Consider the following 26284-nt stretch of genomic DNA (forward strand, 5'->3'; position numbering starts at 1 on the left):
TCAATATGGTGCATTAGGACTCAAACCCAATGTCTTACTCATATAAAGGCATACTAGGCCATAATGCGTTGGAACTTGAATCCAACGTTTTTTCATCAACATAGTGCGTTGAGACTTGAACCCATCGTCTTACCCTCGATCTTTGGCATAATAGGCCAAAATTCACTAGGACTCGCACCCGAACCTTTAAAATATTATTACTTCATAATTATAGGCATAAGTAAATTAACTTTCAAGAAGACATATATAATTATTTCAATCTTGAAACAGTTCCTCTGCAACAAAAATGCTAGTTAGGATATATGCCAATTTTGCTTTCAATGAAATACATCATGTTATGGTAAAAATATTATTACTAAATTACCTTAATAATTATCTATCATAGTATGTAAAAGGTCAGAACATATATATACGTTGGAATATTATCTTTGTCATATAAGAGATGTAGCAAATAAAGACATGCCTTTCCAGTTCTTTATTTCACTAGATACAGTTGAAAAATATTTTTTTACTAAACACTGCACATAAAGTTAATGCAAAGATATGAAAGTATGAATGGGTTGCGTACATGTGATATGCTCAAATATTTCGCATACTAAAAGAAACCTATAAAATTAGTTGGTGAAAGAATAAATACAACCTCATATTACAAGTGTGAAGCACATGTATTTAATTACCATATGAACAATTCCGCGAGATGACATTAGCTCAAATAGAAACCAAATTACATGTGTTGCATTTTGATCGCTGTGTTTAATAAGTTTGGTGAAATAAAGTAATACAATACTTTCTGTAGAGAAACCACCCAAATAATGAAAGCTATAGTTTTATGTTAAATAGGTGCCTAACTTAACAAAACCTTTTAGAGAGGATCAATTTATCTAAACTATATAAAATTATAGAAAATACATTAAAATTATTACGAGGATATCATCATGTAAGAGACAACCTAGCACACTTTCATGAATTAGTTTTACAACACAAGCATAATTTTGTAGTAAATATAGCTAGTCAATCAACTGATATTGTCCAATTGAAAAGTATTAATTCTAGAAAAATTACTTCGTATGTTGATCTTTCCACCATCATGTATCACCAAGTAACTAAAACGGGAGTTAAAGGTGAGAACATGACAGAAGGAGCATACTAATTATAAACCATAATTATAATTTATACTAGGTGCACATACCTCATCTGACTTATTTATTAGAAATGTGCATACCTTATTTGTACGCTTAGAATGATCGTAGAGGGCAATTCTTACTGTTTGATGGCCATATAAGTGTGGTATAAGAAAAGTCCCAAAACATGAAAACTATTGAAGGATGAACTCTATATAACACACTAACAAAAGTCAAGACCTCAATGAAGCTAAGTCTACAATTATGTTATCTCTTGTAGGAAGTGTAGATAAAATAGCAAATCGAGCTGATAACGTGTTATAAAATAAAAGTAACTTAGTAAAATATGAACAAGACATGTTGTTATGAAATAAAAGCAATTTAGTAAAACATGAACAAGAAATGAAGATAGAGAGAAAGAAGAAATTTTCTTCTTCAATTGTGTGTATTTTTCTATCTATTACAAGATATTTATATAGGCATGAAAAGTGAAGAAAAATATGTCATTAAGCATAGAAATATGTCATTGAATATGTCATTAAGCATTTGAGAAGATCATGGAGGAAAAGTAGACATCCACCATAATTTGATTTTTCTTATAACAAAAAAGTATTAAAAAGGTCTCACTTTCACATCCTAATAATCCTAGCAGGGAGTATTTCTTTCTTTAATAAATTTTAATATTTTTGTAATGAATTATTCGGCGCGAATATAAATTAGTGATAAAAAAGAAAAAGAAGAAAAGAACTACTAATATATATGTTTCTTGCTTTCTTTCTTATCTCCCTGACCAGTGATATTACTGGAAATTCCAGTCTCTTTTAACTGAACTAATGCAAATTCCAGAAACCAAAATTACAGGAACTCAAAGAATATGTTGTTCAATACAACCTTTTCCACATATTTGTATCCCAAGATTCACTATACCCAGAAACTGAAAGCAGTGAATTCATCTGCTTCTGATAAAAGCACAACTTTAAAAGATGTCCCTTTTCATTCTCAAATACAGAAAAAGGTAAAAGACCTTTTGAATTGTAATAACAAATTATGCTTTTGCTGCAGTAGAAGAAGCTTTATGGCAGCAGTTGGAGCAGCTTCTCTCTTGCCTATCCATCCTTCACATGCTTCTGATTATACTGACCCAATGGTAAAATATAATGCTTCATTTTTACTTTTCTACTGTTGAAGACAACAAATTAAGTAGATAAATGGTGTTAAGCTTAAACTTTTGGACGAGATAGTCACACAATTCAACATAGTATCAAGCAGGCACAAGTGTAGCAGAGGCGGACCAAGTATTTTTACGCGATAGGGCACAATATTCTGCTCAATCAGTGCCCCTAAAGGCTTTTAGTGTTTATGCTTTGAATTAACTATTTTCAAGGTATATACACATATATATATATACAAGATTTTTGCCGAAGCTTACGGGGTCCGGAGACCCCTCCCTATAACACATAGGTCCGCCTCTGGCTTCAAGTCTCACCGCCGCCGATTGTTGAAAAAAAGAATAAGGCAACGTGTTGAAAATACAATTAAATAAATAAAAATGTATCCTCTATAACAATTTAAACTTTTAGATGAGATAGTCGCACAATTCAACGTAAAAAACATGAAATGTAAACAAGATCATTTTCATCACATGAAATTGGTATTTTGACCCTCAACATTAAAATATTCTGACCATGATATTAGCTGACCCCAACTAGTTTGGCATTGAATCGACATTGACTTATTGACTTGTCTGACAAAAATTGGTGTTTGGCGATTTTCCCTCACATTTAAAGAAACTGTCTGTAGAATTTTTTGGAGTTTAAGTTAAGAATGTTGGACTCTAGCTTGTAAAGTGTTTAACTTTTGAGATCAGAAGTTTTTTGCTAGTTAAGTTACTGATGTTTCCGGAAGTAAGGATTATGGGGAAGTTTTAACAGTCAGGAAAAATGTCTGTATGGAGAAGCATAATTTAAGGGCTAATCTGAGTCGTAGCATGACTATTTTTAGGAGAAGTTTCAATATAGTAATTTAAGCTGGAGAGTAGTTGCTCTTTCCTTAGAGGTATTGGAAAGTAAGAACAACAGAACTTTGCTGTGAGACAGATTTGCTAATATTGTATTTGTTCGATCAAAAACAAATGTTGCAGTTGTAGCGTTATCATGCTTTATCATTGATTTATCAATGACTAATTTTACATGTAGGCAATGTTGAATAGGTTGCATCCTCCTAGGCCAGATTGGTATGAGGAGTTTTTTGCAGCAGCGATGAACACAAGTATGAAATCTTATGAATCAGAGGTTAGCTCATATTTACCACTTGAAAGCTGCAGAAATTATCTTGAATTTGTAGATGATGGAAGTATATAAGATTTTCTGAACTAAATCAATATATTCTGTAAGATTGAAGGTTACAAGTCAGAGCTTTTTGCTAATCTGAAAGGTCAGGCCAAACAAATCCTCGAAATTGGTATTGGGACAGGTCCAAATTTGAAGTATTATGCCAGTGAGGCGGGCACTTCCGTTTATGGCATTGATCCAAACAGGAAAATGGAGAAATATGCACAAGCAGCAGCAGAGACTGCAGGCCTTCCACCTGCAAATTTCAAATTCTTGCACGCGGTGTGTACCTTTGACCAGACTCAATAAGTCAATATCATTCTGGTTTTAAAAAGTTATATAGCATTTTTGGAGAATGCGCTGCAAGAATATAACAGTATTGCTTTATTGGTAAACTTGCATGGTTTTATCGGCCACAGTTACCTTGTAGGCATAAAGACCTTCTAGGATAAACCGTTGCTTAACTTGCTTTTACTTCTTTCCATATAATGTGTTTTTGCATTGTTCAAGTTGCTTAGCTTAATGCGATTTACATCACATAATCAGAACAAAACTAGTACTATATGGTATAATTATCTATGCCCTTGAACCATTCTTTTTGTTATATCTTTTAGGCATTGCTTTTTGTTTTTCTTTTCAGTTATGAATATGATCGCTTTTAAGTACTCTCCGTTATTCTTCCTTTCCCCCTCTTCTTATAACATTTTATCGTATGTTTTGTCCTTCCTCTTTGTTCTTCCTTAGAGACACAATCTCGTCAAGCTAACTTTCAAGTATTCTTAATTTTCCATTCGAGACCAGACTTTTCGTCATATATTTCACTTTACTGTCTTTTCTTTTTTCCTTTTTATTTCTTTGCTTATATACTTTTTCCTCGAGGCTTTTCAAGTGTCTGTATTTTGGACTGATATATGCAATGCAAATCCCTCTAATGTGTAATTCTTGTATCTCAGTTGAGTGAAAGATGTGAGTTATGCAAAATTGTGTTAGTTGGTATAGTAACATTCTTTATATTAGCAGGCACCTAGTTGCTCACACATCATTATCGGGTGACATGTCCAATACATAATAAGGATTTGTAAGTTGAAGTTGATAATTCCATGCAGGTTTCGGAGTCCTTGCCATTACGTGATGCTTCAGTTGATGCTGTCATTGGCACCCTTGTGTTATGTTCTGTCGCAGATGTTAATCTGACGCTGCAGGGTATATAATCTATTTTTTGTTTATGCTCTAATGAACTGTTCAATTCATATGCTATAATGTTCCTGTTGAATTCATATCGTATATCCCTCAAGCCTTTGTTATAGGACTTGTATCTATCTCATGTATTTTCTTGTACTTATCTCATGTACAGCTTTATTCTATCCTCGGTGAGTGATATCCTTATTCTATCTCAAGTTTGAATTTTCCAATACAAGAAGATAAGCAACATAGGCTCATTTCATGGAGCCATTCACTAAGCTTCCTCACTTAGCTGTAGAAGTCACTCTTTTTGAAAATGTTAACCCTGCAAATGCACAAAGTTGTCAAAGATGAAGGAGAAATATGCGTGTCTGTATTTGTGAACCGATGAGCTTCTGGATCTGTTTCTCTACTAAAGTCTTCTTGTTCATCTAAACTTATAGTAACACTATAACTTGTGAAAATGTTGTAGTCTGGTTACTCTGCTAGGTGAAAAATCTCTCTTGTTACTGTCAAAGGTCTAAGGTATAATCCTAACCATGTTAGTTTATGGAACGTCAACCTTCTCTTTGATAACCACTTCCATTGGGTCCTGAAGCAGCCAATCTATTAATTCAGGTGTTATAGTGATCAATCATGTCATTTTCATTTAAACGAGGTGAATCTCTTAGCCAGGATGCTGATATCCGTTTGTATGTCGCTGTTGTTGTTGAAATGCTCTTTCCCTCCAGAATTCTATGTTTACTTTCTTTTCTATAATATAAAGATAAGAAAATGAAGAGATCCTGATATAATGCTCTATCTATTCTCCTAGAGATCAGAAGAGTGCTCAAGCCCGGTGGCCTTTACCTCTTTGTTGAACATGTAGCTGCAGCAGGTAAACATAATAGCCACAGTCTTCATTTTAAACTTTTTCTCTGCCTCTCCTGATGTGTTTTCTGCATCAATTAAAAGTGTATTCTTTTCGACTGCAATTGCACATGCAGATGGAACAATTCTCAGATTCGTTCAGGGATTGCTTGATCCTTTGCAGCAGACAGTCGCGGATGGTTGTCACCTTACCAGGAAAATAGGAAAGGATATCAGTAAAGCCGGTTTCTCAAATGTAGACAGTCATCAAGCTGTCTTATCAGCTGCGTCGCTGATTAATCCTCATATCATTGGTCTAGCTCGCAACTAGATATATCCAAGTGCTACACTGGTGTCTTTGTGAATCATTAGCTCATGTCAAAGCTTCTCCCACGGCAAGTTTAAGCCGCCTAATATATTGCCCCGGAACAGCAAGGGAACAACACCTATTGTAGGATTAAGCATCACCATTTACTAGAAAAGAGATAACTCATGTTCTTGATATTAGGTTACCTTGACTAGTTTTTTAGTGTCTTAACTGAAAACAACAGATTTCACTGCATTTTGTAACGCACGGTTGATCTCGCAAGGGGATGCTATATCATATCTAAGCTTAGTGTATAGTATACAAAATTCCTTTTTGAAGCATGTTTATAGCATAGGTGCGTTTGCAATGTTGCATCAACCTTCGAATCTGATTTGCAATCTTGCTATGTTGATTGAGTAAACAATTAATACATGAACGTTTCAATGTTTGACTGCTAATTCTTTGACTTATTGATCCAAGCTACAATAATCTGGAATATGATATTAAAGTGGGGCGAAGGCCAAGCTAAAACAAGTCATTGGTGCTAAATTTACTAGATGTATATAGGGCAATCAGTACACAAATTTATACACTAGGAAGTTGGTTTCATCTTATGGCCATATTCAATGGCACAAGTGGGTGTCCAGTGGTAAACAATACATCTGCTCCTGTTCTTTGGAGTTCAATATAGATTCTTACCGATCCCTTATTTGTCCATTAAGTTAGTTTTTCGACTAAACGTAACATCAAAAATATCTTCATCATAATACGTGAAATAAAGAGCGGTTGAGCAACTATATTACTATTGGCACCCTAAACTAATATCACTAAGAACACTAATTTTAATTATTAGTGTTTAGGGACGATGAGAATGTCGTAGATGCTTCGTATTAGAATACAACAGTCAATGCATATAATATCATGGCACTCATTAAATCAAAGTTGAGAACATAAGATAAGAATCGAGTATGAAACCTGTAGCAAATGAACTTGCAACAATCTACTTAGAGACATATTATGTACGATAATAGTATAATAGTAATAATTTTAATGTTGGAACTAGAAACAAGTAACGATTCAGTCATCCAAGAGTGCAATTGTGATATGAAAAAAATATTAGTAGAAATTAATGAGATTTGTGAAGAAAATATATACACTTGCTTTATACTTCAAGAAGTACAAATAGTTGTGTATGTGTTCATCTTCAATGACATTTGAACCAATAGTTCCATGACCAAATCTGATCGGATTTTTGTGATTCTTGATTTCACGGACTCCTTATTTAGTCTACTATCACACCAGAGGAAAAAACCAGTTTTTTAACCAAAGCATTGACCTAAAATTAACCAAAACCCCAAAAGACTCCAAGAAACTCATTGATCAGACCACTTGCTATTCAAAATTAAAAATCTCCCAGATTTCTCATCCAAAAAAATCCAAATAAATACTCTTCAAAAAGCTTACGAAATTATCTACCTAATAAAAAATATTTGATCTAAATCCATAAAGTATAGCTCAACTTTTGCCTAGATCAATTGAGCACAAAAACACAACTCAAGCAACCAAAACAAGCTTTTCTTGTTTCAATCCCAATCCCTGTCTTAGTCACCTACCGTTACGATCCGTCGATGAAATTAAATCTAACGGTTTATATTTAAAATTCGCCTAAACTATTAATCCGCGTCAAAAGGCTATCAACCAATCAGCTCTCAGAATTCTGGATATGAACTACTTCACCCTTACTATATATGGTCTTCTCAATTTCATCAACAAATTCATACCTGCAAAAAAGAAAAAGAAATCCCAGTAATTTCTACAGATATAGATCTGTTTTTCCCCATTTCCAATTCTCTTATAAACCCTAACCCTAATCCGATTTTCTGCTAAGAGATGGCGACTGAAGAACCAGTTGTAGCAACCGAGATTGTAACTGAACCGGCGGTGGTGGAAGCTGAGCCTGCCAAGGAAGATAACCCTCCGGCTGTGGAGTCCGATGAACCAAAGAAAGAGAAGGAGACTAAGGCTAAAAAACCAGCTGCTCCGAGGAAGAGAAATCCTCCTACTCATCCTTCGTACTTTGAGGTAAAATTTGTTAATTAAATTGTTCATTTTGTTACGGAAATGTTGAATATTGGAAATTAGGAATGTATCCGTGCAAATGAAGCGAAATTAAAATTGAGGATTCGCATTGATTGAGCTGTAGTAGTTGTTATGCAGATGATTAATGAAAATTGAGGATTTGTATGGACTGAGCAAGCTGTAGTTGTTGTTATTGATGAATTAATTTGTTAATTTGCCTAATTTTGCAGATGATTAAGGATGCGATTGTAACACTGAAGGATAAAACTGGATCGAGCCAGCACGCGATTACAAAGTTCATCGAAGATAAGCAGAAGAATCTTCCATCAAATTTCAGGAAACTGTTGCTTGTTCAATTGAAGAAGCTTGTGGCTTCTGGTAAACTCGTCAAGGTTAAGAGTTCATACAAACTTCCAGCTGCACGATCTGCAGCTCCAAAGGCTGCCGCTACTGCGCCGGTGAAGAAGAAGCCGGCAGCTAAGCCTAAAGCAACAAAGGCAAAACCGAAGCCAAAACCTAAGACTGTTGCTCCAAAGGCAAAAACTGCTACTAAACCAAAGGCGAAGCCAAAGCCTAAGGCGAAGCTTGTTGCTAAAGCTAAGCCTGCTGTGAAGCCTAAGGCGGCAGCTGTAGCGAAGCCGAAAGCTGCGGAGAAGCCTAAAACTCCTGTTAAAACTAAGGCTGCGGCTAAGCCGAAGGAGAAGCCAGCTAAGGTGGCGAGAACTGCTACAAGGAGTACTCCGTCGAGGAAAGCTGCGCCGAAGCCGGTGGCGAAAAAGGCTCCGGTGAAGAAGGCGGCACCTGCTGCTAAGAGTGTTAAAGCTAAGACGGCAAAGTCGCCGGCGAAGAGGGCATCTGCTAGAAAGGGGAGGAAGTAATAGATAGGGTTAGGATTGTAAATTTTCTGGATCTTTGTGGGTGGTTTGTATTTGCGCCCAATATAGAGAATCGTATTTTAACTTTCAGTTGTATTTTCTGTTTTTAAATTTGATCTTATAATAATCCTTTTAATATCTGAATTTATGCTGTTCAGTATACTTTATTAGATGACATTCTTGTTACAGCTTATGCCCTATATTATTTTCAGCAACTCTCCATTTTATTTCTGGCCAATTTTTTTAGTGTTGTAGCTAGCAAAATGCGTCTTTTACACGCCAGTAATTTTAGTGTGACCCTACGTACCATTAACAGACTACTTTTAAGACAATTTAAAAAGAAAAGAGGCTGAAATTATTAATACACATCTAAATTCCAACTTGATTGGATTGAGCAAATATTTGTAACCACATACCAACATGACTGAAGAAGGTTAGTTACATTTAATTCACATGGAGTTTATCCATTTCAAGCTAAAGCTCAACTAATTGCAATATTAAATACAAGATGAATAGCAAATTGAGCAATTTCAGATAGAACATTAACAAATTTGGACAAAATTTGTTAATTTTACATGAACCATTACTATGTTGAGAGTTGAAATAGTTTTCCTTTGTTAGTAAGATTCGTCTTTTCTTTTTAATAGATTCATCTCTTAGTTATACTTGTGTATATTAAATTTGTTATAAATATGAAAAAAATTATGTTTTAAAAAGTTTGAGGAATTGACGGCTAAATTGAAAATAAAATTAAATAATTTATCCCTCGTTCTTCAATCTGTTAACAACCATTTTTATATTACAAACATACTACCATCAAACCTCTCTATAACAACTCATTCGTTTCGATATTTTTTTACTGTTATTGTAAAGTGCTGTTATAAAGGATATATATTAATAACATAACATAAAAATTATTTTTGATAAAATATGACTTTTATAGTGAATGATTGTTGTATATAGATGTTGTTATAGATATGTGTGATTATAATAATAGTCTAAATTGGCAAAATGGTCTATTGACCACTTAAACTTTACTTGATTGCCAACCGGTAAAGAAACTTACAACTTTTTCATTTGAATACCTCAACTAGTATATACGTAAACTAATAAATACATTTGACCATTAAATATGCTTATGTGGCACGATCATATATGACATGAATAAAGTGTGTGCAACTCATATAATTAACGCGCGTGAGTACGGTAATTTTGGATTAAAATTTTTCTAAAATAAAAAAAAAATAATAAATAAAAAAGAAAGGCTCACAGTCCATCCCTTTCTTTACCATCAAACCCTTTCCCACTTTTTCATCTACCACTGTACGCTAACCCTCCGTTCCCACCCCCACCCCCACCCCCAAAAAAAAAATAATCCATTTTCTTCCTCTTACTTTCAAATCAAACCCAAAAATTTTACTGTCACAAGTATCCTTCAATTTTCTCTCACGCTATTTTTCCAGTGAAAGTCAAGATTATAGTTGAGATGGAAATTAAGAATTCAAAACTTATACGTCAATTTTTGAATTAGGCAAAAACAAAACAAAAAATAATTTTGGAATTTTAGGAGAAAATAAATAATGGCTTCAATGGGAGAGCATAATGGTGTAGTTTTGTGGTGGTCCATAGGCGGGCAGGGAGTGGTGAGATTGTGGTTTTAGAGATAGAACAACTAATCGAGTTATCTTTGTTGCTTATTTTTCTCTTTTTCTAGTCTATGCACAAATAAATTCTAGTGATTTTGACTTATTTGTGGTGGTGTGATGGTGTGATGGAGCTGGCGGCAGAGATGTGAATGGCGAGTTGATGTGGTGTGTTTGGGTGACATTGGAAAAAATATGGTTGGGTTGGCTTATCTGTAGAAGGCCATGAAGAAGAAAAGTAAAACCATGAAATTAAAATTTGATAAATTTGTTAAAATAAGAGGAACCCATAAATTATACATGTCAAGCAACAATTAGTCCTAGAATATGATTGTGTTATAATGTTAGAGCATTCGATATACACACTCCATTTGAGATGTTTATTAGTTCACAAATGTATGAGTTGAGGTGTTCAAACGAGGAAGTTATAAGTTACTTTACCGGGTTGACAATCAGGTACAAGTTTAAGTGTTCTGGGGGCCATTTTTCCAATATTTAATTTACAAGTTTTATGAACATAAGATATGCAACAATATATGTATAACAAAAATGAAGGGCTAATTGATACCTTTGCAAAGTATAAGACCTCAAAGACATGAAAATTTTGTACGACCTTACTAAAAGCATAAACCCGATCTCAAAGTTAAGGGGGGAAATTATCCAAAGATGGCGAGACTTCTCCTCAATAAAACCTAGTGACTAGTCTACGTCCCGCCCACTTGCTTTCATAACCTTCCCCAGCTCCCGCTATTCCTCTTTGATATTGGAACCTCTTCATTCACTGTAAGTATAGTTACAACAATTTTTATCTCACATTTTTGCTTAATTCCTTCTCAATTTGATAATTCTATTTCAATTTGATTTTGATACCTTACTTTTTCGTTGAATGTTTTGTTTCATAAGTTTTTCCCTTTTTTCCCGAGTGTTTAAGCCTAAGTATGTGTTTATACGTGCGTGTTTGAGAACTAGGTTTTGTTTTAGCTTTTCCGCAAGTGATGCTTCGAAGCTGCCGGTTCGTCACTATGATTTTAACATAATTGAAGTGAAGGATGTACTGAATTATGGAGGGTTATACATGTGGGAACTCTAAGCTATTAGGGTTTTGTTACCTTTTACTTACTGTTTTTTTTTACTTGGTATTACAATGTAATTTGAAAATAGAAACAGTATACTCCTTCCATCTCTATTTTGTTTGATAATCGAGAAATCCCTCAGGGCCAATGGCACATATTTGGAACTCTGTGGATAATGGACCAGAGGCTTTTCTCTGAAGCAGGATTTGAACAGACAAAAACATTTTGTTTTCTCTCTCCATCTCAATTTTTAGGGATTAAAACAAATTATTTCTACTATGTTTTCTTATAAAAAATCTCTTATATAATTTGATTATTCAAAACCATTTTATCTAGTTTTTTCTCTCTCCATCTCAACTTTTGGGGAGTTAAACAAATTTTCCCTACTACTCCCTCCGTTTCAATTTATGTGAAGCCATTTGACTGGGCACGGGGTTTAAGAAAAGAGAGAACACTTTTAAACTTGTGGTGTAAAATGATGCATATATATTTTGTGTGTCTATAAATCATTGCATAAAGGTAAATTGTTTCCAAATAGGGAAAGAGGTCATTCATTTTGGCACGGACTAAAAAGGAAATAGGTTCACATAAATTGAAAACAGAGGGAGTATTACATTATTTCGGAACATCTCTTATATATTTTGATTATTATGTTAAACTGTGATTTATAGTACCTTTTTATGTAGTTTTTACATTTGAGAGTTCGTTTAGAAAAAAATAAGAAATCAAGTTCGAGCTCACACCTACAATTAGATGCTTCACCCTCAGTATTTTGATCCTATCATTCTATTTGGAATTGGAGGAGTATAATTATCCATTTAGAGTCTTGAGGCTGGTCATTGGTTCCTTGGCCAATACTTTGGGGAGGGGGAGGGGATTGTGGGGAAAAAAACCCTATTTCAAGGTATTTATTCTTAAAAAAGTATTCCTAGAGCAGCCTGGCATGTTAGAGAATTTTATGAGCATGCGCAACAGTCATGCATGCAGCGGATAATGTTTAGCAGGTTCCCCTTAATATACTTTTTCAGAGTAGGGTATCAACATGAAATTGAAGTTATTGGTTATTCTCTGAGCTTCCTCAGCAAACTAGCTAGGACTTGTTCTCTTGTTGCCCCCAACTTTTCCATTTTTTAAAGGCTTCTATTTTCTACAATTCTGCAATTATGATCTTTTGGAATCACAAAGATAAACTATTATCTCATCTTAGCTTCTGGACATATCTATTTCCCTCCTTTGGTTATGTTCTAATAGCTGATTTTGGTTTTCTCTTGTAGCAAATGGCTGAAGAAAGTTGTCAGGAATATGACCTTGGTAATGTGTACGACGCAGACAATGTGCATGTGGCAGAGGGTGCACATAAAATGGATAATATTCAAGAAACGGACAATGCGCATTTGAGCAGCTTGCCTTTAGAAGAGGTACAAGTTGAGTCCCTTCAGGGATGTGAGATAAAATTGGAACCAGAAGAGGTACAAGTTGTGTCCCTTGGGGGAGATCCGATAAAATTAGAGGCAGAAGAGGTACAAGATGCGTCCCTTCAGGGACATTCAATAAAATTGGAATCAGAAGAGGTACAAGTTGTTGAAAACGGTTCAGGAGGCGGTGAGGAAAAAAGGTGGCCTGGTTGGCCTGGAGAAAATGTCTTCAGAATGTTAGTTCCTTCCAAGAAGGTTGGTGGCATCATTGGCCGCAAAGGAGAGTATATAAAAAAAACTTGCGAAGAAACAAAAGCTCGCATTAAGATCCTTGATGGTCCTCCTGGGTCTACAGAAAGAGCTGTGAGTTGATGATATATCTTGTTATTTGAAACCTTTAGGATTACATAACTATGTGGAGTGCTATTGTATAAATATCATGTTATGCACTTGTGATAATGTGACTCTATTGCTTTGAATATTTCAACTGATGGAGATGGATCAACACCCAAAGGTGTGGTCTACTGGTTAACGAAGTTGGGATGGATAACCTTAATCTTTAAAAAATTAGAAGTTGGGGTAGACCATGGGATACCAGGGTCAAATCCTTGCAGATCAAAAGCGCTAGGTCATTTCTTATCTATCTAAGCATTGTTGGAAAGTGTTATTCAATATTTGTGTTGGTGGGAGATAACATGTACTCGTGGATTAGTCGATGTGTAGGCAAACTGGCCCGAGTACCACTATTATTTAAAAAAGCTGATGCTGATGGGATCAGAAAAGTTTTCAATTTATTGCGTGCTATTCTTGTTAAATCTCTTTGGCTACTTCCATGTATTCCAACTATTCAGGCATTGAAAAGTATTTAAGTACGTCCTCCTGCCAGTTCTATCCTTCAATTCTTGCAGTAGTATGATTTTTTATTATTTGGAGTTGCTAAAAGCCTCCACTTGTCCTTGTGTTGCAGTGCCCAAGTTGATCTTCTAGTGTTCATAAAGATGTTAAAAGTTGAAGCTGCTCTCTCTTATGGGGAGTAGTTCTATACATGGGAGTTTCATGGTTCTAGCAAGATGCACTAAGTATGCTATATTTAGCTCATTCTGTGACCTAAACCTTCTGTAATTCTTTAGGTTTTAGATGTTATTGAGGCCTACTTAAATGTCTATTGAATAAAAAATGGTGTAAGAGTGATCAATCTTACATGATATCTTCATTAAAGGTTAAAAATAATTGTAATAAAAATTGAAATGGAACTGTTAGAAATAAGTTGATAAATGATAAAACTAATGAATCTGTAAGAACTATAACTAACTTGCTGAATGTGGGTTAAAATCAATCCATCAAACAACCACAAAAATCTGAGGGAGTTTCTTTATCATCATAACCAACATGAGTGTATGCAGGTTCTTGCCCGTATAAGGCAACATTTCTATCAAAGTGGCTTATACTAGAAGAACCAAAGATCCAAGCTGCAGCCATCAGCATTGAGCATTACAAGTGCTGGAAGTCCTTCTGACAATCTGTCAGAATTACCTTATCCGGACATCAGTACCCAGAAGATTGCATTATGTCTGGTAACTTCAAAACTTGGTCGGTTGGTATCTTGCCAGAAGGTTTTAAGCTCCATAAAGGAGGAAATATTATATAGAAAACAATTTGAAGTACATAATTTCCACAATAAAAACATCCGATACTATAAACTAGTGTCTACATGCTGGAAAATTAACAATAAACTAGGAAAAAAAAGAATTATCAACTGAGTAAGATTCTAATGTTTTAATTAATGAAACTTGCCTGAAATCTGCTAGCAGCGTTATATTCTAACTGACTATCTCCACTGAGATCCAACCATTTCTCTGTTTTCTAAGGGAGGTACTGCAACATGGTTTTTAATAAGATATGACATTTAATCTTTATAGAGAAGTCTTACACATACTACTTAAAAGGCTTAAAGATGTATGCTAATGAGTTTGCATATTTATAGGCACTCTTCAGTTGTATAAATGTGGACACTTGTTCATACAGACATAAGAATCAAGCGAATAAAGATTGACCTTGATTGATAGATAGACAAAACTTTCTGTAATTAATGGCATTCCCACACTTAGATCATAAATTCTCTTGCTACATTAAAATTTTAGTTGGATAATAGCTAAGCTGATGGGGCATCAAATGTCTATAAAAAAGAAGTTGATATGCCTCTAAGGAGTTAGGCTGTGGTAGTAAATTGAGAAAGTATTGCTGTATTCATAAGTGGATCCTTACATTATGGCCCTACGTAATAGCGGACTTTGAATGGGCACGTATCATGAATAAGGTACAGACAATGTCACTGCATCCTTTGCCAAGGGATGATAGATTATCTCGTAACAGCTGTTCCACTTTCAATCAATTCTCACGCTTGCTTGTATCTGCAAGCTTTTGCTAATTCACTTGTCTGTCTTGGTATTTTGTCTCTCACACGTCCAATCTACTTATGTGCATATCTTTTGACAGACTAAATGCACCGATTCTGCATTCTGTTTAATTTACTACAATTCTAATCCTAGCCGAAACATTCTAGGCACTAGCTTATGTTTGACATGGTCCGAGTGGTTGGAAGTTATGATGTTTATATGTAACTCTCTTTTGTGCTGGCCATGAATTGTTCATTCTTTTCAATTGCAGGTGATGATATCTGCGAAGGAAGAGCCTAGCCTCTCTATTCCACCTGCTATGGATGGCCTTTTGAAGGTCCATAAGCGGATTATTGATGTGGATCATGACTCCACCAATACTCCTTCTGGTGCTGGGAAACCAGTTTCTACTAGACTACTTGTGGCTGCTACACAGGCTGCTATCTTGATTGGAAAGCAGGGTGCAACCGTTAAGTCTATTCAAGACGAATCTCATTGCACTATTCGAATTCTTGGAGGAGGTGATTCTTTCTTTAATCTCAAATCTTTTCTTTTATTGTTTCCTTGAGAAGTTATAGATCCACTTCTGTTGCTTGCAGTCCTAAACAACCCTGTAATGCTGTAAAATCTGTATAGCATGGCATTGCAGGATAATTTGCCACCAAACAAGTTCTTGATATAGCATAAACATGGGGTGTTCATCTTAGTCTAATTCTTGTAATGTTGTGCTGGGCAGAGCCCAAAAAGGCTGGCTAGGTCATAGATATGTTACGTTATGAAGCTAAAAGGGCAGTGCAATATGGATAAATAGGGTCAAGAATTAGAAAGGAATTGCTGAGCACTCTAGAAGTGAAATGTCCAAGTTTGGACATATTCATGCTTTTCCCTAGATTATGTATATGACTATATGCTTCTTTACTAATAGATTGCTGTGTACTTCATCAAAGGTTTGCAGATAAACACTGTATGCTTAGTAAACATGTTGATATGGGAATAAGGTATATGGAGTCAACAGTTTTTCTCCAACCATTTTTGATATCACAAAATGCTGAAATGACTGTCTATTCATAAGTGCATTTCTCGGTTAAAACTCCTTTACAATATACCCTTCTCCAACTCGACATATGAAATTATGTTTGTGTAACTCGCTATAGTAGTCATCATTGAGAACTAACTGTAGCTGTCCAAAAGTCATATATTTGGATTTTACTGAAGAATCTTGTTTAGGTTAGGCTTCCAACCATCTATATTTGTTAAATACAAATAGTGCTTTTGGATTTAATTTATACCTTGGCCCCTAGGAGGACTTCATAGAAATGCTTGCGCACACTACCTTTGTTATATGGTACTTTGAAGTTTGAAGCTCTTTTAAAATGTAGAGCTGGTGGGTACATCGGATCAAAATGGGCTTTAGTTAGTATTTGCTACTGTTTGACCTTTTAATCTACTATCGTTGAGTGACTTTATCCAATGTTTAAATGTACTTCGTTGGAGATTATAATGGAAGGCATATTGATTTATCAGTTCTTTAAATGTGGATGAGCTCCGATACGGAAGATTATGATTTCTGGATTGGGGTGTCCAGCACAGAAGATATAAAGTTTGACATTATCTCTGACGTAAAGTATAGGCGTTTGATATGCGATGGCAGGGTATATATTTGAACAGTTTTACATCTTTATTAATTTGCTAATTTGAAGTTTACGGGGGGCAACATGTACTCAAATTTGATGATCTATGGGGCTTTTACTGACTTTCCTGGCAGTTCTCTTTTTCAATTGCCGGTATGGTCATACTTATAATAAAATGCCGCTATGGTCATTCAGCATATAAATGCATCACTAATTCAAAATGATCCACACATTTGTATCTTGAAATCCAGTCATCATATTGTAACTCTCTGTAGTAGGACACCCCCTCCATCCCAGATCACCTAAATAAGAGCGGAAACTTTTAGATATCGAAATTCCTCTCCATGTTTGCCCTTCCAAAAAAGGAAAAGAGAGAGTGTGTATCTCCCTGTATATATATTGTATTATCTCTCAAGAACAATAAGCACTCTGGAAGGAAGTGTAACTAATTAATTCGGGGTCCTCACTTGGTTTAGTTTTCTTTTCAAGTTATGATATTTTGTTTGAAACATATAACAATCAATGAAAGACCCACTTTGGACTTTCCAAAAGCTCACAAGCTGAATATTTTGCTGCTTTGTGACTTGAAAATGGTAATGTGAGTCGTGTGCTTTTTTGAAGTTCTTATTGTCTTTATTTTGATCTTTGCAGTCCATTTTGTCCTCATGGAATTTTAGTTTGGTGTCTGATTACATCTTTTGTTCAGAGCATCTCCCCATGTTTGCCCTGCCTGATGATAGTATCGTTGAGATACAAGGGGAGCCAGCAGGCGTGCATAAAGCAGTTGAAATGATTGCAACTCATCTGAGGAAATTTTTAGTTGATCGCAGTGTAATTGGAGTATTTGAGAAACTTGTAAGTATACTATTGTTTTAACGAATTTAGGATCTTATGTGACATTTCATTAGAGAATCATTCATATTTCTTCTGCTCAGATGCAAATGCCGAATGCTCGTGCACACCAGAATATGCCCCCGCCCGGGCCTACTGAACCTTGGGGTCCACCTCCATCCAGTTTTCCCATGAGTGTTGGGGGACCTGGATTTGGAGCCAACCCCCAGTATATGGCGCCACCACGGCAATTTGACAATTATTTTCCACGAGGGGACATGCCTCTAGATATGCAACCTCATCCGGGCCCCCTTTACGGCAGAGATGCTTCAGTGGGATCTCATGCAAATGTGCAACCACAACAATCCATAGTTTCAAAGGTGCACTTTCTCCTCCTTTAATCTGTTGAATAGAAAAATCTAATTGACAAATCCTATGAACTTAGTACAATAGGGAAGGAGGATTCTGGCGCTGATATTGAATTGCACAAAATATGCTACATAAGATTAGCATGTACATCAGCTTAGATATGTTGCATGTGATTAGAATCTGGCACCCTTTAGTAGTATCTTTTGTTGATTATAACGATTTGTGTTTCTTTTGGTTCATTTTGTTCATCCTCCAATAACGAGTTTTCTACTTCTGCTCCTTGTTTTTTAAACTTTTTCTCCATAAAGGTCACACAAAACATCCAAATTCCTTTGTCATATGCTGATGCCGTTATTGGGGCTTCTGGTTCGAATATTAGTTATATTCGTCGGACAAGTGGTGCAACTATTGCAGTGCAGGAAACAAGGGGTGTTCCTGGTGAGATGACTGTTGAGATAAATGGTTCGGCATCACAAGTCCAAACAGCACAGCAATTAATTCAGGTATTATTTTCTGATCATTTTTATTACTGAGCTTCAATTGACTTTTAGAGTTAGTCAATGTTCTTGTGATTCTGTGTGGATGTGTGGTAGTGATTAACGAATTGGTTAACTGCATTTCTGCTTGCTCTTTCATTGAGTCTAGTGGTTCGGCGATTTCTGGCCTTATGCTACAGATGTAGATATGCTCTCGATGTGTTCATTTGAAGAAATTTGTTGATTAACACGGATACACTGATGTGTATTCCTCTGGAAGGTAGAAAGTTCCTTCTTGGCATGGAAAAGCTGACATGTTTGATGTGGTTGATTAGTTCAAATACCATTGAGTGCAGTTTGCTCCTTGATAAATAACTTAGATGTATCTACACTGGAATTTTGCATCTTCTATGTGTTTGTTTTTTTCTTTCTTTTTTGCTTTTGGGTTAATAACCGAGAAATCCCCGATGCTAAGTGGCACAATATTGGAAACTCAGTGGATAATGCGCTCGGCCCTTTACCATTCTCCACTTAAATAGCAGGCTTTTGTGTCTACGACATGATAACCTGTGACACGTGCTTACACGTCGTGCTCTTACCACTAGACCCAAAGCCCTTGCAAAAAAGAGGTTTGCTTCTGCCACATGAATTCTGCTTTCCTTCATTTAGGCATGTGCCATGTGGTAAGTGGACTGATATAGTTGGTGTACTCTTCCGTATTTCCACTTCTCTAGTATTAAACAATTTCATGTTTCCGTTCTCAAAAAATTGAAACAGGATATAACAAACACCAACAACTTTCCTCTTATTTTTTTATGAACATTATTTAGTTAAATATTCCTGCCTAAAATGTTAGGCCAATTCATAACACAATGTTCAATGTGGACTCTGAGCAGCAGTTAAATAATTGAACATATTTATTTTGACATTAGTGTCCACCGATTAATGAGATTCAGCTGTAATTAGTGGGAATTTGGCTTTCACTATAATATTCTGTTTGTGGTCTAAGGAGAGTGTGATCTTGTTTGCAATGCACTATCAAGTTATGAAAACAATTAAGGAGACAAAAGGCTAAATTATCATTGAAATGCTGTGGTTATACTGAGATGTCTAGATGCATATTATTCTGACGACCCTTATTCCTTATGGTGCAGAATTCCATCGCCGACGCTACCAACTCAATGCAGAATGCTGCTGCTGGACCACCTTCCCAAGGTTATAATCCTTATCCTTCTCAGGTTCCTGTGTACCCTTCACAGTCTAGTGCCACTGGTCATGCTGGCCAGGCGTCAGCTGCAGATTATGGTTCTGTTTATGGAGGCAGCTACGGTTATTGAAGGATATATCCAGCTCAAACAAGTCATGCCTGCTATCACAAGAACTACGAGTCTTCAGCTACTGGGAAATTTTAGCTTTAGTTAGCTGTATAATGATTTCTAGTCTAGCTGTTGAGAAATGAATTGCTGGGTTTGCCTTCTAGTAACCTGTTTGTCCTATTTAATTTCTGGTCTTCTGCACTCTCAATATTGCTATAACACTTGTTAATTTGACGGTGTACTGTTTGACCAATATAACTAGTGAAATTAAATTAAAAACTATTTGCAGGCGCTTGTCTGGCAATTACTTTTGTGGTTTGCAAGTTAGATTTCACAGGCTTGATCCTAATCAGAGAATCGATAACTGCTGAAAGTATATCTTGATTCTAAAATGCTCTTTGGTTTTTGCTTGTGGTCGCTCTATGGTCTGTTTTGACAAGAAAAATGGTAAGTGATCACTTGTTTCTTGAATGACGCAAAAGCTTAACGTCTAAAAGATTCAAAATTACCAAGGGTTCTTATCCGAATATCTGTTAGCTGATTTTGCAATTTTTGCGTCACTTTTTGGGCACAAAATAAATATGAATGCTTAATCATATGATTCCTTACCAGTCCTTTACATAAACATGAACATCATGGATGTACCAAAAACTACCTAAGCATTATGGTCTGCTTCTCAAATGCTCAAAAGTAATGTTTTCTTTTCCTTCTTCCAAAGCCTAGATATGAAGTGCATCCTTTACTAAACCTGCATTGTTAACTGCATCTTCAACCAGTTCAAAACGACCCACCACAGAAGAGAAGCCACCTGAAGTGCAATAAATTAATTCAACATTGTTAAAATTATATGGGAAAACAAATTAAAGTTAAAATTTATATGGGAAAATTTTAAATTTTTTTCTACTTGAAAACTAACAATGTCTAATATCCCAATTTAGCAACATATTATATATTCTTATTACTTAGATGGTTTAGTAAAACATGAACAAGAAATAGAGATAGAGAGAAGGAAGAGATTTTCTTCTTCAATTATGTGTTTCTTCCTATCTATTACAACGCCTTTATATAGGCATGAAAAGTGAAGAAAAATATGTCATTGAATATGTCATTAAGCATAGAAATATGTCATTAAGCATTTGAGAAGATCATGGAGGAAGAGTAGACATCCACCATAATTTGATTTTTCTTATAACACTCCCCCTTGGATGTCCATAGATAATGTGCCTCGTTAAAACCTTATTAGAAAAAAAAACCCTATGGGAAAAAAATCCTAGTGAAGGAAAAATAGTACACATGTTTAGAAATACGCTTTTTAATTGCCTCGTTAAAAACCTTCAAGGAAAATCCAGTGGGACAAAATCTTGTAAGGGAAAAAGAGTACTACGCGTATTAACTCCCCCTGAGAGCATCAATTCACATCTTGAGCCTTCACATCCCAATCTTGTACACTAGTTTCTTGAAGGTTGACGTCGGTAGAGATTTGGTGAACAAATCAGCCATATTATCACTTGAACGAATCTGTTGCACATTGATATCATCATTCTTTTGAAGATCATGTGTGAAAAATAACTTTGGTGAAATGTGCTTTGTCCTATCTCCTTTTATGAATCCTCCCTTCAATTGGGCTATGTATGCTGCATTGTCTTCATACAAAATTGTGGGTTATTTGTCACACTTCAAACCACATTTGTCTCTAATAAGATGTATTATAGACCTCAACCATACCCATTATCGACTTGCTTCATGAATAATAATTATCTCAGCATGATTAGATGAAGTAGCCACGATTAATTGCTTAGTCGATCGCCAAGATATGGAAGTGCCTCAACATGTAAACACATAGCCTGTTTGAGATCGAGCCTTGTGTGGGTCAGATAAATACCCATCATCGGCATAACCAACAAGATCGAGGTTGCAATCATTACCATAAAATAAGCCCATATTGGTAGTCTCTTTTAGATTCCGTAATATGTGTTTGATTCCATTCAAATGTCTCATTGTAAGAGTAGAGTTATATCTTGCTAAGACATTAACTGAAAAAGTTATGTCAGGCCTTGTAGTGTTAACAAGATAAATTAGTGCACCAATTGCACTGAGATATGGTACTTCAGGACCAAAAGACTCTTCATTATTTTTATGAGGTCGGAATGAATCTTTATTTATATCGAGTGATCTCACAACCATCGGGATACTCAATAGATGTACTTTATCCATATAGAATCGTTTTAAAATCTTTTTAGTGTATGCTGATTGATGGACAAAAATTTCATCTTTCATATACTCAATTTGTAGACCAAGACAAAATATTATCTTTCCAAGATCTTTCATTTCAAATTCTTTCTTTAAACAGTCTACTACTTTAGGAAGCTCCCCAGGAGTTCTAATGATATTTAAATCATCAACATACACGGTGATTATAACAAATTCAGATCCAAATCTTTTTTATAAAGACACAAGGACAAATTGAATCATTCTTGTACCCTTCTTTCAACAGATACTCACACAGGCGATTATACCACATGCGCCCTGATTGTTTCAATCCGTATAAGGATTTTTGAAGCTTTATTTAATAAATTTCTTGGAAATATTATATTCTTCAGAACAATTTAAATCCTTCAATGATTTCCATTATACGCATATCAAGTTTTTCATGTATTGCCATATTAAAACCTTAAATGACTACATCCACCACAAGAGAACATGTCTCCATATAATCAATATGAGGATATTTACTAATTTTCTTGTACCACAAGTTGTCTTTATGTCTACCGACTTGAACTTTTCGCACAAAAACACATTTATACCTCCATTGGCTTTATTCTTTCAGGTGTTGGGACTATCCGTCCAACTTCACATTTTTCAGGTGAAGTCAATTTTTACTGCGTATTTTTCATTTGGCCAATCATTTATCTGTCCAAATTTCATGACAGATTTGAGTTCAAAATTCTCGTTAATATTAATAATATTGAGTGCTACATTATATTAACAATATCGTCGACGATCATTTTATATCGATTCTATTATTACCCAATAAATACATAACTTATTAAGATCTCTTTATCTCATTATTTTTAGGTACCTGAGCCTCTTCCATGAGGTCTTATGAAGTGTTATATCGTGGTGCTCTTCTAGAGCACTTGCCTCCTTATTATGACCATCTTGAACATTTGCTCCTCTCCTTCTTCAAGGAGTTTTATCTTTGGAACCGATTAGTCTATTATGCTTCATGCATGCCATGGACTCTATTCATTATGAACTTTATTTTATTTGGAGCATTAACAGTTGAATATGATATTTAGCTTTGGGTCATCAAATACGCATGGCAATATTTTGCAAATGAATTATCACTTGAACTTCAAGTTCACATTTTCTCGTACGAGGATCTAGATGTACTCATAATAATTCATTACATGCATTATTTTTTTCACTGCCCGTTTTCTCCCTCTATTGTTGGGATCACCAACACATATCCCTAGCCTTATTTGAGGATCCATCTTTGTACATTGTGGTGGAACAATTAAATTATATAGCACATTCATACTTATAGATGGAAATTATTTGGTTCCTGACCCTGAACCGATTGTGATAGGGAGAATTTATCATAACTTGGCTAGATGCGTACAAGTGCTGTTATATATTAAATAATACATCACATACCAAATTATATTAAATAATACATCACATACCAAATTTTATTTTGGCAGTTTTGTTCTCATAACCAATGGTTTAGCTATAATTGGAGGCATACAATTTCTGCTAAACCAACTTGGATTTAAACCAGTATTATCAAGATAAATAATCATAATTTATATTTTGGAACTATGCTTTAATAATTTGAGCAATCAATCTTGCAAAAGCCAAACTGCAATTTGATAACAAATGCACATGTGACCATAGAATAGATGCATCTATTAAAATCATATAATAGTAAACGGTCTACATGACAGGTGACTGGGCCCATATATTTATCACCTTTTATTAGTTCGAGAAATCAAATGATTCAATCCCAACCTTAACTGGTATATCATTAGAACAAGCAGCACAAGAAAATTCTTGAAGAATCTTATATTTCTTCAATATACGTCAATGTAATTCTCAATTAATTTTTAGCATCCTAATTGAACCGAGATGGTCAACCGGTCATGCCAACTAATATTTGTTTCAGTAAACCTCTGATTTACTTGTGACATATGATTCCATCATCATGTTTATATTTGTGTAGTACAAATAGAAAAAAAATCGGGTAATCTTTTATATTTATCCGTTATGATTATAGAAATATAAAAATATTCAATATTCCTTTCATTTATAGTCTCAATATGCCAACCACTTTGACTTATACATTTGAAATTCAAAAAGTTTCTTTTGAAACTTTACAATATCCATATCGTGAATAATTTTATTCATCCGGGTAGTAACAAATTAATTTTTTCGGAGCTCTTAACAACTTTTGTACTACAAGATCTTTTATCACACAAACCTCCCTTAGAAGTGAGTTGTATGGTATTCATCCAATCATGCATTGCATGTCTTTATTCATTACTTTTATCACATATTGCAACATTCACCTTTAGGAATGGGTATGCATTCTCAATGCTTATCACAAGTCACATTCTCTTCAATGAATGAATCATAATCAGCGAAGTGCTTTATTATTTTTCATACCAATTTGATGGTAAACACTGCTTTCACATTTTGAAGGACTATTTTGAGAACCCTTATTGTTCTCCTTTTATAATTATAATGATGATTATTATTATTTTGATCTTTGGAACGCCCACGTTCATTGTTCAACCACTTGTCTTCATTTAGACTTATTATGTGCCGCTACCAAATTCACTTCAAGAATGGAGCAAATTAAACGGGACAATCTTCGTGCTTTTTCATGAAAAATATATTATTTTTCTTTAGTCATCATTATATCATCAATATGGTACAGTGAGACTCAAACCCAATGTCTTACCAATATAAAGGCATATTAGGCCATAATGAATTGATACTCAAACCCAACTCTTATCATCATGGAGCATCAGGACTTGATCCCGATGTCTTATCCTCATGGTGCATTGCGACTTGAACTCATTGAAGTTGATATTATTAATAGCAAAGGACCAAAATAATTTCAAATACAGAGAAAATGCTTACTTCTTGAGTTAAACTCTTCATAATGTCATTTGGATATAATTCTCAACAATAGACTTTCGTTTACTCAAATCAGCTAAGTTTTTAGTGTCAAACAAATATATGAAAATACAAAATAATATTAAAAATTTACATGTGATCTTTGCTGCAATAAGCCTACTTTAAGATGAAAGTGATATGACCAGAACATTAAGAAAAATAATGTATAAAATAGAATAATAGTACTACTAATTACTATGCACTTTTGTGGAAACTAAGTATTATGCTCTCTAGAAAAACAAAGAGATATAGCAGAACCTTTAAGTCAATCAGGGAATAAAAAAAATAGTGGAGAAATCTCTATCTACTACTATATGCTTTCCACATGGAAATGATTCTAACATATTAATTTGATAACAACTATAATCAACGAAAAAGTTGGTGTAGTACGTACTTCTTGTTCTAATATTTTATCTTATTAAAATAAAATAGTTACGATTTTTTTTATTATTATTATATTATATTTGACAATAAACTAATATATAATCACTATACTAGGCATACTAAAATCGTATTATAAGGTAAAACCATAAGCATACATAATAAAGTATAATTTTAATTTTGTAGATTATTTAGTCTACCACATGCCACCTATTATTTAGTTCATGAAAATTTAACAATACTATATTCATGAACAAGATGCTCAAGTTTATATTATGATGAAATATCACAACAAAACAAAAATGAAAGAACCAACATTCATTCGGCGGAATATACTCATATGTATATGTGATATCAAAATTTAAAAGAATTGTTAGGCTTGATAATTTCGACAAATAGATCATCGAGGTATACCTTACCAGAAGTGGAATTTAATCTTGAGGTTAGAGACTTCGTGCTCATAACGTGTTATGAAATAAAAGCAATTTAGTAAAACATGAACAAGAAATAGAGATAGAGAGAAGGAAGAGATTTTCTTCTTCAATTATGTGTTTCTTCCTATCTATTACAAGGCCTTTATATAGGCATAAAAAGTGAAAGAAAAATGTCATTGAATATGTCATTAAGCATAGAAATATGTCATTAAGCATTTGAGAAGATCATGGAGGAAGAGTAGACATCCACCGTAATTTGATTTTTCTTATAACAAAAGTGAATTATTCATCACTTCTTGATAAATCAACTTTGTAAATCATCATAATATGATGTACTCTTATCGTTTTGACTCAAAAGAAGGAATGAAGTTCCCCACACTAAAACCAACACAGAA

General features: G+C 34.6%; 3 protein-coding genes across 3 annotated transcripts; all 3 read left to right on the forward strand.

The window, feature by feature from the left end:
- Nucleotides 1–1888: 1888 nt before the first annotated feature.
- On the forward strand, nt 1889–6115 carry LOC107830753 (uncharacterized). The gene is made up of 6 exons (XM_016658391.2): nt 1889–2268; nt 3317–3412; nt 3515–3733; nt 4558–4654; nt 5448–5510; nt 5620–6115. The coding sequence occupies exons 1-6, from the start codon at nt 1996–1998 to the stop codon at nt 5811–5813; spliced, it is 942 nt and encodes a 313-aa protein (XP_016513877.1). The 5' UTR covers nt 1889–1995; the 3' UTR covers nt 5814–6115.
- Nucleotides 6116–7589: 1474 nt separating this feature from the next.
- LOC107830754 (histone H1-like) lies at nt 7590–8887 on the forward strand. The gene is made up of 2 exons (NM_001326247.1): nt 7590–7871; nt 8099–8887. Exons 1-2 carry the CDS (start codon nt 7680–7682, stop codon nt 8744–8746), a joined length of 840 nt encoding a protein of 279 aa, NP_001313176.1. The 5' UTR covers nt 7590–7679; the 3' UTR covers nt 8747–8887.
- Nucleotides 8888–11035: 2148 nt separating this feature from the next.
- Nucleotides 11036–20172, forward strand: LOC107830755 (flowering locus K homology domain). Its single transcript, XM_016658394.2, has 7 exons — nt 11036–11169; nt 12734–13237; nt 15542–15791; nt 17608–17756; nt 17837–18112; nt 18410–18604; nt 19732–20172. Exons 2-7 carry the CDS (start codon nt 12737–12739, stop codon nt 19912–19914), a joined length of 1554 nt encoding a protein of 517 aa, XP_016513880.2. The 5' UTR covers nt 11036–11169; nt 12734–12736; the 3' UTR covers nt 19915–20172.
- Nucleotides 20173–26284: the final 6112 nt, after the last annotated feature.

This window comes from Nicotiana tabacum, chromosome 22 (genome assembly GCF_000715075.1).
Source record: "Nicotiana tabacum cultivar K326 chromosome 22, ASM71507v2, whole genome shotgun sequence".
Classification (NCBI taxonomy): domain Eukaryota; kingdom Viridiplantae; phylum Streptophyta; class Magnoliopsida; order Solanales; family Solanaceae; genus Nicotiana; species Nicotiana tabacum.

Excerpts from the sequence above, each read along its gene's own strand:
- LOC107830754 (NM_001326247.1), top strand. The coding sequence starts at position 7,680 with ATGGCGACTGAAGAACCAGTTGTAGCAACCGAGATTGTAACTGAACCG. Across the intron at positions 7,872-8,098 it reads CTCATCCTTCGTACTTTGAG|ATGATTAAGGATGCGATTGT; the intron begins GTAAAATTTGTT and ends CTAATTTTGCAG.
- LOC107830755 (XM_016658394.2), top strand. The coding sequence starts at position 12,737 with ATGGCTGAAGAAAGTTGTCAGGAATATGACCTTGGTAATGTGTACGAC. Across the intron at positions 13,238-15,541 it reads CTGGGTCTACAGAAAGAGCT|GTGATGATATCTGCGAAGGA; the intron begins GTGAGTTGATGA and ends TTTCAATTGCAG. Across the intron at positions 18,605-19,731 it reads CAGCACAGCAATTAATTCAG|AATTCCATCGCCGACGCTAC; the intron begins GTATTATTTTCT and ends CTTATGGTGCAG.
- LOC107830753 (XM_016658391.2), top strand. The coding sequence starts at position 1,996 with ATGTTGTTCAATACAACCTTTTCCACATATTTGTATCCCAAGATTCAC. Across the intron at positions 2,269-3,316 it reads CTGATTATACTGACCCAATG|GCAATGTTGAATAGGTTGCA; the intron begins GTAAAATATAAT and ends TTTTACATGTAG. Across the intron at positions 5,511-5,619 it reads TGAACATGTAGCTGCAGCAG|ATGGAACAATTCTCAGATTC; the intron begins GTAAACATAATA and ends TTGCACATGCAG.